The sequence below is a fragment of the Sinohyriopsis cumingii genome, unplaced genomic scaffold, assembly GCF_028554795.1.
Source record: "Sinohyriopsis cumingii isolate HCF-2022 unplaced genomic scaffold, ASM2855479v2 utg000198l, whole genome shotgun sequence".
Classification (NCBI taxonomy): domain Eukaryota; kingdom Metazoa; phylum Mollusca; class Bivalvia; order Unionida; family Unionidae; genus Sinohyriopsis; species Sinohyriopsis cumingii.
Genome location: NW_028315875.1, coordinates 4071421 through 4086969, shown reverse-complemented (window position 1 = coordinate 4086969; position 15549 = coordinate 4071421). Strand labels below are relative to the sequence as shown.

Here is a 15549-nt window from a genome sequence, read left to right as displayed (position 1 = left end):
TCCAAATTAAAACAATAAGGTAATCAATTAACAATTCTTTGTTTACACATCCAGTCTTAACTGGATTTCTTAGCATGCATCATGGCACAGATTGTTACACTGCCGGAGCAGTTCTGGCCTCCAGTAGACTATTTCTGACTGGATTCTGTAATATGTGAATAGAAAGTGCAAAACAAACATTTCTTTTTCAAAATAAAAAAAGAATTTCTCTTAAGTTTCAAAAGCAGTAGATTTCAACTGTAAAATGGTATGTGCTGTATACAGCCATTAAAACAGTATTTTTTCCCTGCTGCCTTATTTATATAGCACATTTTCCAAGCTTCATAAAAATTTCATCAGAAATATGGCCACCAGAGTGTTAACAAGGTTAACCAATCAAGTCACTTTGTGTACGATATTAGTAACATGTCATTCAAAACCCACTGAAAACACTAGCATAAGCCAAGTGCCAATGCAAGGTTACAGCTCCAGTTACTTTTTCTCCACTGACCTGTAGATTATTGTTATTATATCTGTCAAAAATGTATCAAATGAAGTTACTCACACAAAGTCACAACTGATTATAGTAAACATACTACTGTATTAGCACTCATACAGACTGTGAGGATTGTATGTCGTCATGGCAATATATAATCACATCACTAATTTAATGTTTCTATTTGGCAATGTGAACAGGTAATTAGTCCAATATTGCCAACACTGTCAACAGCCACAATAATTTTCATTATCATATATAAGCACAGTCTAACTGCAAACTACATAAAAACAATAATTTTCATTACCGTATATAAGCATAGTCCAACTGCAAACTACATTAAACCTAGAATTACAGTCACATAAAGCATAGAGAAAATCTGGATATGCACAGTCTGTTAGGAGTTATCAACAAAACAAACAACATTGACTTGTTCTGCAAGCACAGACCATGAATATACGGAGGTACTGTACCAATAATTTACACTAATTACTATAAGTACCCATATAGCAGACTAATGCTGTCAGAGAGCAGGAAGTGTCATGAAAAAATTACTGCTTGTGTACCCTTTACACACAATTTAACATGTCCTAGAACCTATTAGTCTGTCATCTTCAATTCAAAATATATTCTATGCCAGACAACACATTGTGAAAACAATCAAAACTATTATAATCTTTCCTTTTAAATGTACCTCTGAATATTCCAAATTTTGCTTTAAAATGTTGGAAAGTTTACCATGAATTTGCTGCCATAGGTTTTGAGTTTCAGTCAATGTATTACATTTACAAATGGATTAAAATACTCCTGAACATTAATTTCTCATTGCTAAGAACTTATGTCCAAATTCTGTTGTTACAACACTATGGTCATAAACTAAGTAACAGAAATGAGCAAAAACCAAATTTAGTAAAATTTAACAAATAATTTATTTCCTGAGTATACAAAGTAAAAATTGCACAGTATTGTGAATTAAATCCCAAATATTCCTACAGCTCTATTACAAGTCCAAAAGTAAAGAATTCCAAATGAATTCCATTGGTGTTCCAAATTAATTCCCATCTTGAATGTGCTGATCTATCAAAAGCCTGGAATAGTGTTGATGTGCTAACAATATTGATGTATCACAATGATATAATCCAAAACAACTCTATATGAATTCAAAATAATCACAAAACAGTCATTTAGCCCTAAGTAAAAGAGCATTTTGTAATTCCAATGAATAATTTAAATAAATAAATCCTCTAAAATTAAAACTGAACACAACTAAAAGTCTGATTCCACTAGTCAGATGTAAAAGTAGGAATGAGTAATTCTAAAATAAGTCACAATAAGAAGACAGAGGATAAGGGCCATCCTAGTGGAAATTTCCATCAAAATGTAAACAAAATTTGTTTCTGTAATCTTATAGGGTCAGAATCAAACCGTATCTAACTCAAAACCAAATAAATATGTTTACCTACAAATAATAATCTTAATATGGAATCTACAATAAAAGACAAAAATTTGCTATGCAATATGTTGTTCACAAAAAAAAGGTATTGGTCAGGTACACCAAACTCCTAGCCTAGATTATGGATGGTCAATCACACAATACAAATTAAATATAAACTCATTAAGGTAACGTTACTGTAAAAGTACTGTTTAGAGTAAGCCTGTTTCAAAACATTGACTCCAAGCTGTTGTCCTATCATATGTTATACTCAGCATAGAAAATTGAACTGAGGTTATACCTAATAACAAGACATTTATCTGGATACCTACATACTGGAATGAACTAGCACTAGGACCCATGATGCTAACTCTGTAACTAGAATTTCGCTTTTCAGCTAGAGATTGAGTTCTGTGTTCAAAAACAAGTTTCCAGAATAGCTCTATTTGGTGTAAAGTACCTACCAGTCTTTAGCTATCAATCTAGAACAGTTTTATTTACCTGCTAAACCTTTGTCAAGGTACCATTCCGCCTTCCTGATATCACATGTTGTTAACATTGTTCCATCTGGCGCCAGCAGACGACAGTTGTAGTACAGAGGGCGCTGTCTGGAAGTGTAACAACTTATCTTCTTCCTTTGTTCTGGCAGCTGTTTGTTTGTTCTAAGAGCATTTTCTTCATATCGCTATAAAACAAAGAATGTACTTGGTATATCAAAACCATAAGAATAAGCAATAGTTGATGTTTTTGCCAGGAAAGATTCCAAGATTTTGTAGACATATTACAGGGAAATGATGGTCATGATCCAAAGAATTCCACTTTGCTACGTAGCACAACATGCACTGTCAAAAGACACATTAGTTTGCTAAAGAAAATGTTCTCCATGTATCTGCTAGGAAATGGGGGTGGGGAGGGGAGGCATGCAAAACTAAAGGCTTCAGATAAAGCAGGTACCAACTCAAACTAACACATATTAAGCAAAAAATAATGCGGAAAAAAATAGTGATTACATATATTGATATTTAATTTTCTGCAAATAAACTTTCATTGGAACATGCAAGTATAAGAAAATTGATAACTGGATAGCATGAATAATTACAGCAGATTGCAAGCAGTTTCCTGTGGGTTAGTGGTTCTTATGGAGGTCTTTCAAAGGTTTTCAACCACTCCAGTGGCCTATGTGGTTAGAGCATCCACCTCGGGTGCAGGAGGTTGGGGGTTTGAACCCTGGTCAAGTCACACCAAAGACGGTACTAACAGATGCCTCACTAGGCATTCAGCATTAAGAGGTTAGTTAGGACTGGTTGGCTTGGTGTCACAATATAATGTGACTGGGTTGAACATGATGCTAAATGTCTGTGGCATGATGCCCCAGTGCAAGACATCACCATAAACTGCCACAATGTAGACATCTTAGTGATACATACTCAAAGTTATTCTTCCAACAAAAAATTCTGGCCACCATGTATAACTTATCACATGCTAGAAAAAATGGTGCTAAATCCCTCAAAACCATGTGTGTACTCACTTGATGACCACAGTGCTTCAATAACAGTGAATCCATAATAATTTCATCAAGAATGAACACATCTGAACTACTATTCATATCTTTATTCATGTAAAGAATGATAAAATGCTTTTACAAGTGTTTTTCTTCAAAACTATAACACATCTTGCCAGAATAACAAATCTAGCCTTCATTTATTTGGAGCAATCAAACTCTGAAGTAATTCATAAATCAGTCAGGAGAAACTGGTGAAGCCATAACAATTCTGAAGCCAAACAGTGACCATGTTATATCTAAATCTATATGATAATAAAACATGTTATAGCAGTACTTATTTTTGGGGTAAATGTACCTAATGGTGTAGGAGGCATGATGCCTGAATATGTGAGTACAGAGTATTATTTGGGATAATTCTACCTAATGGAATAGGAGGCATAATGCCAGATGCAGGGATATAGAGTACTGTTTGGGGTAATTCTCCCTAATGGAATAGGAGGCATGATGCCTGATGCATGGATATAGAGTATTGTTTGGGGTAATTCTACCTAATAGAATAGGAGGCATGATGCCTGATGCATGGATATATAGTGTATTACTTGATTCTCATATATCCATCCATTCATCCACAATTAGCATCAGACACTAATTCATGGTGCACTGGTCTGATACCCACCAAGGCTGTCCCAGTTTCTCTGTCTTTATGTGGTTTCAGGAAAGGCACTTAGCTCCTATTTTCTTGGTATAAGATAACCAATAATGTGTTTGAAGTGCAAATGAAAACCAACTAACAACTATAACTGCATCCATAATTTCTCCTACACCATTTTGGAAGATTACACTAAACTTGCAAACTATTACCCATATCAATGTAATAAAAGGATAAACTAATGAGAGAAAAAAGGGTAAATTAAATCAATTACATGAAGATTTTTTGACTGAAATTTGCATATACACAACTAAGGAAAGAGACCTAAGATATATGACAGATTTCTTAACATCTTATGAGAATCGTGATCCCAAGTGTTCAATATGGCATGTCTGTTTAATATATAATTCATCAACACATACACAAATATCAAATTATTTAAACAGATAATCAGTATGTGAAATTATTTTTAAAATCTTAATTAAATTACAAGAGGATTCAATACCTGACATGAATTTGAATTTTGTTCCCCAACTGTACATGTCCTTTTCATATCCAAGCGTTTCTTGTATGTCATATCAACAATTCCCTGACACAGTGTGCGTGCTGACTTCCAGAATGACACCTCATCCACATTTATCTGACCATTATATGGCTTGAGAGACTGGTTATGACCCAGGATCTTATTTATGACAAGCTGTATGAAGATATCCACAGCGATGATGGCATCATTTGCTGCATATTCAACCTGGGTTATACATTTACATTTAGTTTATATATTTAATCAGCACATAAACCATACCTGCCAACTTCACAGACAGTACTGTGAGGTTTCTGAAACTCATAAAGTGTGTTTTGTGGTCATAAGGTGATGGGGTTAAATGCAAGTGAACAAAAATAGCAACATCATCGAGAATAAGTTATAAACCCGTATAAGCCTAAAAAAATGACTGTAAATTCAAGCTTAAAACAAAATAAATCTCTATTGTCTCTGGGCATTTTATACACATTCACTGCCTTATATTTCATTTGCCTCTTTGACAATCAACTATGTAAACTGTATTCAGGATGATTTTAAATAAGCACAAGGCAGGACAATTTACTGTTTTTACAGGTTGAAGGCATACATCATTATGGTCAAGGAATATCCTTTTTGCTCTCTATCCAGCTCTATTATTTATTAAAAGTCATGTTTTTCTTGATGTTTGGGAGTCAAAAACTGTATTTTTCATGTGTCACATCATGTTATGTAAGGTATGATTATTGTGACTGAAAAATGCAGCAGATTGGAAATTCTAAGATGTAGAGGTCAATCAACGTGATATACTTTTGCTATGGTGTTGCAGTACTTGCATTTATAAGCGTTTTCTTTTTCATTATTAAATAAAAGCCTAAAAGCTGCAACTGTCATTTTATGTTCAACATTAACAGAGGTCACAGTGCTATGACAGAATCAGATAAAAGTAAAGTCATATCAATGACATCATAAAGAAATGGTCACATACTTTTGAGCTTTCCAGAGAGTGAAGATCTAAATGTCTTTTTAATTTGCAAAACTACATAAAGTGATACCAGGAAAACTACACAAATAATACCCTCTGAAACTACAAAAAATGATACCAGGAAAACAACACAAATAATACCCTCTGAAACTACAAAAAATGATACCAGGAAAACAACACAAATAATACCCTCTGAAACTACAAAAACTGATACCAGAAAAAAAACACAAATAATACCCTCTGAAACTACAAAAACTGATAGCAGGAAAACAACACAAATAATACCCTCTGAAACTACAAAAAATGATACCAGGAAAACAACACAAATAATACCCTCTGAAACTACAAAAAGTGAAACCAGGAAAACAACACTAAATGACACCTTGGAAAGCAACACAGTGATATCCAGGAAAGCAACACTAAATGACACCTAGGAAAGCTACACAGTGATATCCAGGAAAGCAACATTAAATGACACCTAGGAAAGCTACAGTGATATCCAGGAAAGCAACATTAAATGACACCTAGGAAAGCTACACAGTGATAACCAGGAAACAACAGAAAACAACCAAGGAATATAAATTCACTGTATTGACTCTGATGACTATAACTTATATAAGCAAGCAAAAGTATCCAAATAACATGACCTAAATATGAAAGGCACATGTGTTTGGTGTCAACAGCAACAACAGAAATGCCTGAGATACTGAATAAATTCTCCCATCTCTCAAGAAGCCAAACTAAAGTCCAAAATTGATAAATCCTAGCTCTTCATTGTTTCTCATTTTTTAAATAGTTTTTCATAAATGGAATAGATAATGTCCTAGGAGATCTGGGTTGGCAATGTTTACAATTGGTCACACATTATATACAAGCCGACATAGCAAATCACATCTGATGTTAAATTTACCTAATAACAAAACTGCATGAGTCAAACAAATCTACTAGTTCATGTGTTCAATGGATTCAGAAATATCTTCACAACTGACAATAACTTTTCAATAACTTGAGATTACATTTATCATTAATTTACCTGTTTATTTGATGCAAATGTACTATTTACAAGTATCATTAGCTTACCTATTTATCTGATGCAAATGTACTATTTGCATTTATCATCAGCTTACCTGTTTATCTGATGCAAACGTACAATTTACATTTATTATTAGTTTACCTGTTTATCTGATGCAAACTTACATTTTACATTTATTATTAGCGTACCTGTTCTGGTGATAAAGCTTCTGCCTCCCAGTTTCCACACCTGACTTCTTGTTCCTTGGGTAGAGACAAACCCAACACTCCATATGCCAATCCTTGAAGGCCAAAACTAGGACTGAACACATATAAATACAGTAGTAGTACTAGTGCCATAAGTACTAGCAGTAGTAGAAGTAGTAGTAGCAGTAGCATGAATAGTAGTAGTAGGATGAGTAGGTGTAGTAGGAGGAGGAGGAGTATGAATAGTAGTAGTAGGAGGAGGAGGAGTATGAATAGTAGTAGTAGGAGGAGCAGTAGGAGTATGAATAGTAGGAGGAGGGGGAGGAGGAGTATGAATGGCAGTAGTAGGAGGAGTAGGAGTAGGAATAGTAATTGGAGGAGGAGTAGGAGTATGAATCATAGTAGGAGGAAGAGTAGGAGTATGAATAGTAGTAGGAGTATGAATAGTAGTACTTGTAGTAGTAGGAGGAGGAGGAGTATGAATGGTAGTAGTAGTAGTAGTAGGAGTATGAATGGTAGTAGTAGGAGGAGGAGTAGGAGTATGAAAAGTAGTAGTAGCAGTAGTAGCAGGAGGAGTAAGAGAATGAATAGTAGTAGCAGTAGGAGGAGTAGGAGTATGAATAGTAGTAGTAGCAGCAGGAGGAGTAGTTGTATGAATAGTAGTAGTAGGAGGAGGAGTATGAATAGTAGTAGGAGGAGGAGTATGAATAGTAGCAGCAGGAGGAGTATGAATAGTAGTAGTAGGAGGAGTAGGAGTATGAATGGTAGTAGTAGGAGTATGAGTAAGAATAGTAGTATTAGTAGGAGGAGGAGTATGAGTATGAATAGTAGTAGTAGGAGGAGGAGTATGGATGGTAGTAGGAGGAGGAGTAGGAGCATGACTAGTAGTAGGAGGAGGAGTATGAATAGTAGTAGTAGTAGGAGAAGGAGTAGGAGTATGAATAATAGTAGTAGTATGAGGAGAAGTATGAATAGTAGTAGTAGTAGGAGGAGTATGAATGGTAGTAGTAGTAATAGGAGTAGGAGTATGAATAGTAGTAGGAGTAGGAGTATGAGTATGAATACTAGTAGTAAGAGGAGGAGTAGGAGTATGAATATAGTAGTAGTAGGAGGAGTAGGAGTATGAATAGTAGTAGGAGGAGGAGGAGTATGAATAGTAGTAGGAGGAGTAGGAATATGAATAGTAGTATTAGTAGTAGGAGTATGATTATTAGTAGTAGTATGAGAAGTATGAATAGTAGTAGTAGGAGGAGTATGAATGGTAGTAGTAGTAGGAGCATGAATAGTAGTAGTAGGAGGAGGAGTATGAATGGTAGGAGTAGGAGTATGAAGAATAGTAGTAGGAGTATGAATACTAGTAGTAGTAGGAGGAGTAGGAGTATGAATAATAGTAGTAGTAGGAGGAGTAGGAGTATGAATGGGAGGAGGAGGAGGAGTATGAATAGTAGTAGTAAGAGGAGGAGTATGAGAAGGATTAGCAGTATGATTTGTGTGCGTGTGATTTGGATTTTTAACTTAGCTTTAACAATTTTTCAGTCATATCACTATGATGTCTGCAGTGTGGCAGTTTATAGTGATGTCTAGCACTGGTTCATGATGCCGCAGACATGTAGGAGTAGGAGTAATATGACTAGAAATAGTAAGAAGAGTAGGTGTATAAGCGGTGGTAGGAGTAGGAGTAGTAGTAGGAGGGGTAAAAGTAGTAAGACTAGTTGGACTAGTAGGAGGAGTAAGAGTTGGAGTAGTAGTAGCAGGAATAGGAGTAGAAGTAGATAGAATAGTATGAGTAGAAGTAGTATGATTAGTAGTAGAAGATCTGAAGTAGTGTTAGAGTAGTAGGAGTAAGAGAAGGAATAGTAATAGGAGTAAGAGCAGAAGTAGTAGTAGGATGTATAGAAGTAATTAGAAGAGCAGGATTAGTAGTTGAGGGAGAAGTAGGAGCAGGAGCATAAGTAGAGGGAATAGTAGAGTGAGTAAGAGTATGAGTAGGAGGAATATTAGTAGTAGGAGGAGCAAAAGTATTAGCAGTTGCAGTAGAAGTAGTAGCAGTAGAAGTGGGAATAGTAGGAGTAGAAGTAGTAAGAACAGGAGCGGGAACAGTAGGGGTAGAAGTGGGAGTAATAGCAGTCACAGTATTAAGAGTAGAAATGGTAGTAGCAGCAGTAGAAGTAGTAAGAGTAAGGGTGGGAGTAATATGAGTAGAAGTGAGAGTAGTAGATGCAAAAGCAGTAGCAGCAGTATTAGTTATAGCAGTAGCAACAGTAGGAGTAGAAGCAGTAGCAGTAGTAAGAGTAGAAGTGGGAATAGCAGGAGTAGAAGTAGTAAGAGTAGAAGTGAGAATATTACAAGTAGAAAGAGTAGGAGTAGAGGTGGGGACAGTACAAGTAGAAGAAATAAGAGTAGAAGTGGGAACAGCACAAGTAGAAGAAGTGAGAGTAGAAGTGGGAATAGCACAAGTAGAAGAAGTAAGAGTAGATGTGGGAACAGTACAAGCAGAAGTAGTAAGAGTACAAGTGGGAATAGGAGTAGAAGTAGCTTAGTAGGAGGAGAAGTGGGAACAGTACAAGTAGAAGTAGTAAGAATAGAAGTGGGAATAGTACAAGTAGAAGTAGTAAGAATAGAAGTGGGAATAGTACAAGTAGAAGTAGTAAGAATAGAAGTGGGAATAGTAGGAGTAGAAGTAGTAGGAGCAGAAGTGGGAAAAGTTGAAGTAGAAGTAGTAAGAGTAGAAGTGGTAAGAGTAGAAGTGGGTACAGTACAAGTAGAAGCAGTAAGAGTAAAAGTGGGAATAATACAAGTAGAAAGCGTAGAAATGGGAATATTAGGAGTAGAAGTAGTATGAGTAGAAGTGGGAACAGTATGAGTAGTGTCATGGAATTGTATAAATCCCTTTATTTATTAAATACATGTATTCAGGTTTCATTTTATGTGTACAAAAACACCCATGGGTGATTTATGTATATTGAACAATATTTCGAAGCAGTGAGTTCAGTTCATTCTATGCCCCATGTGCGAAGCGCTTTCAATGGGAAAAACCAAATACTTCTAGCACACAGACAATGTATGGCTATATCGTCTGTGAATAAATGCATCACTGGAAGACTAAATCTTCACATTACGGAACGATGATGTAATCTGTATAGCTTACCATATATAACGTCATTACGTTTTATTGTATATGCCTTTGTCATGCATAGTACACAGTGTTAGGTGTATTTTCAGCTGATTGGAGTCGAGATGGTACCAACTATAGAGCTAACCACAGAAGTTGACATAGCAACTATAAACCTGAACCATACTAACCACAGAAGTCGACATAGCAACTATAAACCTGAACCATAGCAGCCATAGAGCTCAGTGAACTGTGTTGCTGGCTGAGTAGCAGGTGATGGGGCATTGCTGACCAATTGGTGGGCGCTGATTGCTTGATTGACCAAGGAACTGAATGGTGTTGGTGACTACCTGGAATCCTGCTTGATTGACCAGTGTGACTGGTAGCCAAGTGGTGTGCTGGTGATGGAGTATGTAACACCATACATGTAATCCTCTAGCCGTGGACTAATTTAGGGGTCTGTAATACCCAGTGTTTTGGGATTGTAAAGATTTTTGTTTGATATATGTTCCTTTGTTTTCATCATTATACTATTTGAGTAAAATATATCATTTTTCACTTTTTGATCGTGTGACATTACTGTGAATCATTCACCTTTGTCCTTGTACTGTGTAAGGTTGTATATTTGTATTTTCATTTGCTGCAGAAGTGGGAATAGTACAAGTAGAAGTAGTAAGAGTAGAAGTGGGAATAGTACAAGTAGAAGTAGTAAGAGTAGAAGTGGGAATAGTAGACGTGGGAATAGTACAAGTAGAAGTAGTAAAAGTAGAAGTGGAAATAGGATGAGTAGAATTAGTAAGAGTGAAAGTGGGAATAGGATGAGAAGAAGTAGTAAGAGTAGAAGTGGGAATAGTAGACGTGGGAATAGTACAAGTAGAAGTAGTAAGAGTAGAAGTGGAAATAGGATGAGTAGAATTAGTAAGAGTGAAAGTGGGAATAGGATGAGTAGAAGTAGTAAGAGTAGAAGTGGGAATAGGACGAGTAGAAGTAGTAAGAGTAGAAGTGGGAATAGGACAAGAAGAAGTAGTAAGAGTAGAGGTGGGAATAGGACAAGTAGAAAGAGTAAAAGTTGGAGAAGTAGGAGTTATAGCAGTAAAGGTAATAGGAGTAGTAGAAGTAGCAGTAGTAGTAAGAACAGAATTGGGAGTAATAGGATTAGAAGTATTAAAAGTAAAAATGGGAATATTAAGAGTATAATTAGTAAGAGCAGAAGTAGGAGTAATAGCAGTAGAGGTAGTAGGGGTAGAAGTGGGAGTAGTTGGAGTAGTACAAGTAGTAAGAGTAGGAGTGGAAGTAGTAGCAGTTTAAGTAGTAAGAGTTGAAGTGGGAATAGTAGAAGTACAAGTAGTAAGAGTTGAAGTGGGAATAGTAGAAGTACAAGTAGTAAGAGTTGAAGTGGGAATAGTAGAAGTACAAGTAGTAAGAGTTGAAGTGGGAATAGTAGAAGTAGTAGGAAAAGAAGTGTTTGCAGTAGGAGGAGTAGCAGTAGAAGTGGGAGTACTAGGAGTATTAGTAATAGTATTAGTAGTAGTAGGAGTATGAGTAGTAGTATTAATAGTAGTAGGAGTATTAGTAGTAGTAGGAGTATTAGTAGGCAGGGATCGTCCTGGGCTTCGCCAATGTTGCAAATTGCGATTTTTTTTCCTTCTTGGCGACAAAAATATCCCATCTGGCGATTTTTTTGGCGACATACGTTTTGGTTATTTAATTTGTACATACAATCATGGATTTGGACTGGATAAATTAAAAGGCAGAACGAAAGGAAGCCACAAACTTGACTAAGCAATGCATTGGTATCAATCTGTTACACAAACAATCCTTTGTTCTTATTGACAACCCCATCTTTACAGTACATTGTTACATCATAATCTGCTTATGCTGACATCTGGGCTGAATACTGTATGCTGCGATACAGTAAATCATGCTACCGCACTATACCTACAACTGACCGACTTCTGAAGACGCGAATAGAACAGATACAATTAATTGTATGGCTAATCCTTCTGTTTTTTTTATACATATACCAATACAATAGTTTTGCTGAACCTTCATAGAAAACTGATAAGCTCTGAAGTACCGACAACTGTGTATAAATACAAAGCAAATGGAAACAATCTAAATCACAATTACATCTGTCGCCAGTGCAGCATTTTACTCATTGATCTTTTCCTTTTGCCATCAGTCCTGTGTTACGGCTGCAGAGACTTAAACTCCGCAACAAGAAATAGCAAAAAAAAAAAAAGCAGTTTTGCATAATTAATAATAATTATTTATTTCTCAAAATACAGGAGTGAAAGAATCCCGAAGTTGGGTGTGAATTTATGCTTATATATACGGTCCAATATTGCCAGGCGTTGACTCGTGTAAGTTTCATTCGTGGGAATGGAGATCCTATTTTTCTTCTCGAGAAAATTTATACAGCATTCAGTGATCATTCTTGGGATGTAGGAAGCAATTCGCTACAAGCTTTGTGAAGCTAGCCATAAAAGGGGGGGGGGGCTGCTGAGAGACTACTGGTGTCACCTGTCAGCACTGTACACTGTGAACGTGGATTCAGTAAGATGAACTTCATAAAAACTGACATCAGAAATAAGCTCTGCATCTCATCTCTCGAGAATTTAATGAGAATCAGCATGTACAGATGTGAAAAATTAGACTTTGAGACTGCATTCAACAAGTGGGCAGCCCTAAAATCGCGACGGATCTTCATGTAACACTTTGTAACATTTTGTTAATTCTTCTTGTAATTAAAGTATTAACTAATCCATCTTTTGTAATTTTCATTACCTGTTACATTAATAGACTATATTGACACTTGGAAAAATGTACACTACTTTTTTTGGCGACACTTTTTGAAAATTGGCGACAAAATATTGAGGTTGGCGATTTTTTTGGCGACAGCTTTTTAAAAGCCAGGACCATCCCTGGTAGTAGTATTAGCAGTAGAAGTGGGAGTAGTAGGAGTATTAGTAATAGTATTAGTAGTAGTAGGAGTATTAGTAGTAGTATTAGTAGTAGTAGGAGTATTAGTAGTAGTATTAGCAGTAGAAGTGGGAGTAGTAGGAGTATTAGTAGTAGAAGTGGAAGAGTAGCAGTAGAAGTAGTAAGAGCAGAAGTGGGAGTAGTAGGAGCAGGAATAGTAACAGTAGTAGGAGGAGGGACAAAATCATAAATGGATGCTTTTTCAAACTAAACAAGATTTATGCACCTTTCAACACTTGTTCTTTCTGCAGCATGCTGATCATGAAATAAATCTCTTCTTTAATTTTTGTTTATATTTCGTCTTTTTGTTCATTGCTAAAGTTCCTTTATCAGGATTGGCAATTGGATTACCAATTACAAAGTTAAAATTTAAAGTTAAAGTTCAAATGTGCAAGATACTCTATATTGTGGAAGAAAGAAAACATTAAGATTAACTGCAATTCCTCTGTCTATAGACAAAATGATTTGTTCTGTCCTGTGGCCTAATATATCTACAACTTTCTAATTTCTCTTAGAAAAAACATTGAATTCCAGTAAAGTATCAGCCAAATGCTATTCTTGATCTCACTCCAATCTGACTAAAATCAGATCTCCACCGACTTAATAAAGATTTGACTGTAAGCACTTAAGGGTCATGTTCTGGTGACCTTTGAATTAGCCAATGGAAATGCAGCTTTTGGAAATCTTAAAGTCATCCCAGCCATTCAGCACATATTGATGCTCTTCAGCCATCTCCCAACCACAAAAATATAACACTTCAAGTGATTGGCTGATAAAAGTAGTGATTATGGTAATAACATAGGTCACCAGAACATGACCCCTATGTGGTCAATGTCAGATCTTCACATAGGATAGTGGAGATCTGATTTTAATCAGATTGTGATCTCACACTTAAATAACTTCCTCTGTTTGTCTGTCTGTATGCCAAATTTAATATTTGTTTCTGTCACTCTGTACTTTTTAATCAATTGTTACTTTACCACTATAAGCAAAAATTTGCATTATAATGAAGATTGCATCATAGCCTAATATTGCAGAAATCCAAGTAAATAATTTCTTTTACTTTACAACATTGAAGTCCAAGTGTATAATTTTACCATGAAACATCGTGCTAAATCAGCAGTGTCAAGGTCATGCAGTTAAAATATCTGTTAAGGACAGTTATGTAGACTGCTATTTTCATAAATAATGGGCACAAGAAGTCTTAACCTGTACTGTTTGTTGCCATTTGCCATTTTGATCTTGCTGATCAATATAATACACTTTCATGCATTATGAAACAAGCTAATAAATATTTAAAATACAAATTTTTCAATTACCACTGAATTCCTCTGACACGTCCCAGCACAAATCTGAGATCAACACATCCATTCACAGGTAATCTGTAGTCTTGGTATAATTTCTTAGCATCATCTTTGGTTGACACGCCAACCTTTAAAATACTAGATAAAAAGAATTTTTATTAAATGTTACTAGTCTGAGTAACAGAAAAACACCAATTCTAGATGAGTTATTTTACCAACACCAGCTATTTTACAAACAAAAGATATTATATCAAATAAAAAGGATATTTTTTTATTACTATTATATTTTCTTGAGCAATGTACAGCTGTGCAGGTTGATCTGGGTCCACACTGACCATTTTCATACACAAACATTTCTCGTTTTGATACCCACCGACAACCAGTATTTTTGTCCTTAATATATAAAAACACAATTGTCATTAATCTTAGATTAAAAATGAGAAAGAAAAAGACAGGAAGAAATATTTCATGACCACTAATATATTATGTCTCTAGCATGAAGTCTATAAAAACAGCACAAAAAAATCATGCTTTGAGCCCATGTAAAACTATCCTCAGGGCAGTTTATACAGTTGATTATCATAAAAGCAATTTAAAACCTAAGGGACTGCATATTAGGCTAGTGTGCACAGCACACTAACTGGAATAAATAGCCCAATTCGTTTTAAGTTACAGTTATAAAAAATATGTGTTTGAGGAAGAAAAGTTATTACACGTCATTGCCTTGAAAGAGAATGTTTAAGTCATCTTTAGTAAAGACTGGCAAGTTCATGATCAGCAGCAGCATTTCTTTGGGGTTGAATTTTACTTCATATATAAAATGCAAAACACATTTATTTCAGAACTGAGAAGTGTCAAAGTGTGATTCACCTTTTAAAGTAAAATGTTGAAATGCAACTGTAAATCAGAAAAGGATGACCCATATGCAAAGAAAGCAAATCCCAGCAAAACTAAATTTCATAACTCCTGATTAGAGTTTGACTTTGTGAAATGCAGTAAAAGGGTGTGCATTATGGACTTTTTGCACACACTGCAAACACCATATTAGTCACTCTGGAATATATGACATCTTTCAACATAGCCATACAACACCAACCAGCATGCTTGACGCTCTCTCAAGGCAATGCAAATGCAAAAACATCATTACCTATAACCTATCCCTATATTTATTATTCAGAAGTGTATTAAATGCCTCGAAGAAAACATGTTATTGTCTTTAAATTTCCTGTAACTTTCTAAAGGCATTTATTTAAAGATACCTTATTCTCAATCGGATGATATTTTTTTTTTCCCGTCATGCTTGCTGCCCCATCCCCAGACCTCCTGGGAATTAAAAACATATCTTCTGGGTCCCAAAATTCTCCAACACTG

At 35.5% G+C, this 15549-nt stretch overlaps 1 protein-coding gene and 1 pseudogene across 2 annotated transcripts in view; both read right to left on the bottom strand.

The window, feature by feature from the left end:
* Positions 1–15549, bottom strand: part of LOC149774594 (exonuclease 3'-5' domain-containing protein 2-like) — a 62241-nt gene that overhangs the window by 35869 nt on the left and 10823 nt on the right. For both annotated transcript variants that reach the window (XM_089945080.1, XM_089945079.1), the window contains exons 4-7: positions 14194–14316; positions 6784–6895; positions 4566–4808; positions 2409–2592 (exon numbers count right to left, since the gene is read on the bottom strand). In XM_089945080.1, the coding sequence (XP_089801206.1) occupies positions 2409–2592; positions 4566–4808; positions 6784–6895; positions 14194–14316 (662 nt within the window). The remainder of the gene's footprint in view (positions 1–2408; positions 2593–4565; positions 4809–6783; positions 6896–14193; positions 14317–15549) is intronic.
* LOC149774595 (uncharacterized) lies at positions 9412–13390 on the bottom strand (annotated as a pseudogene).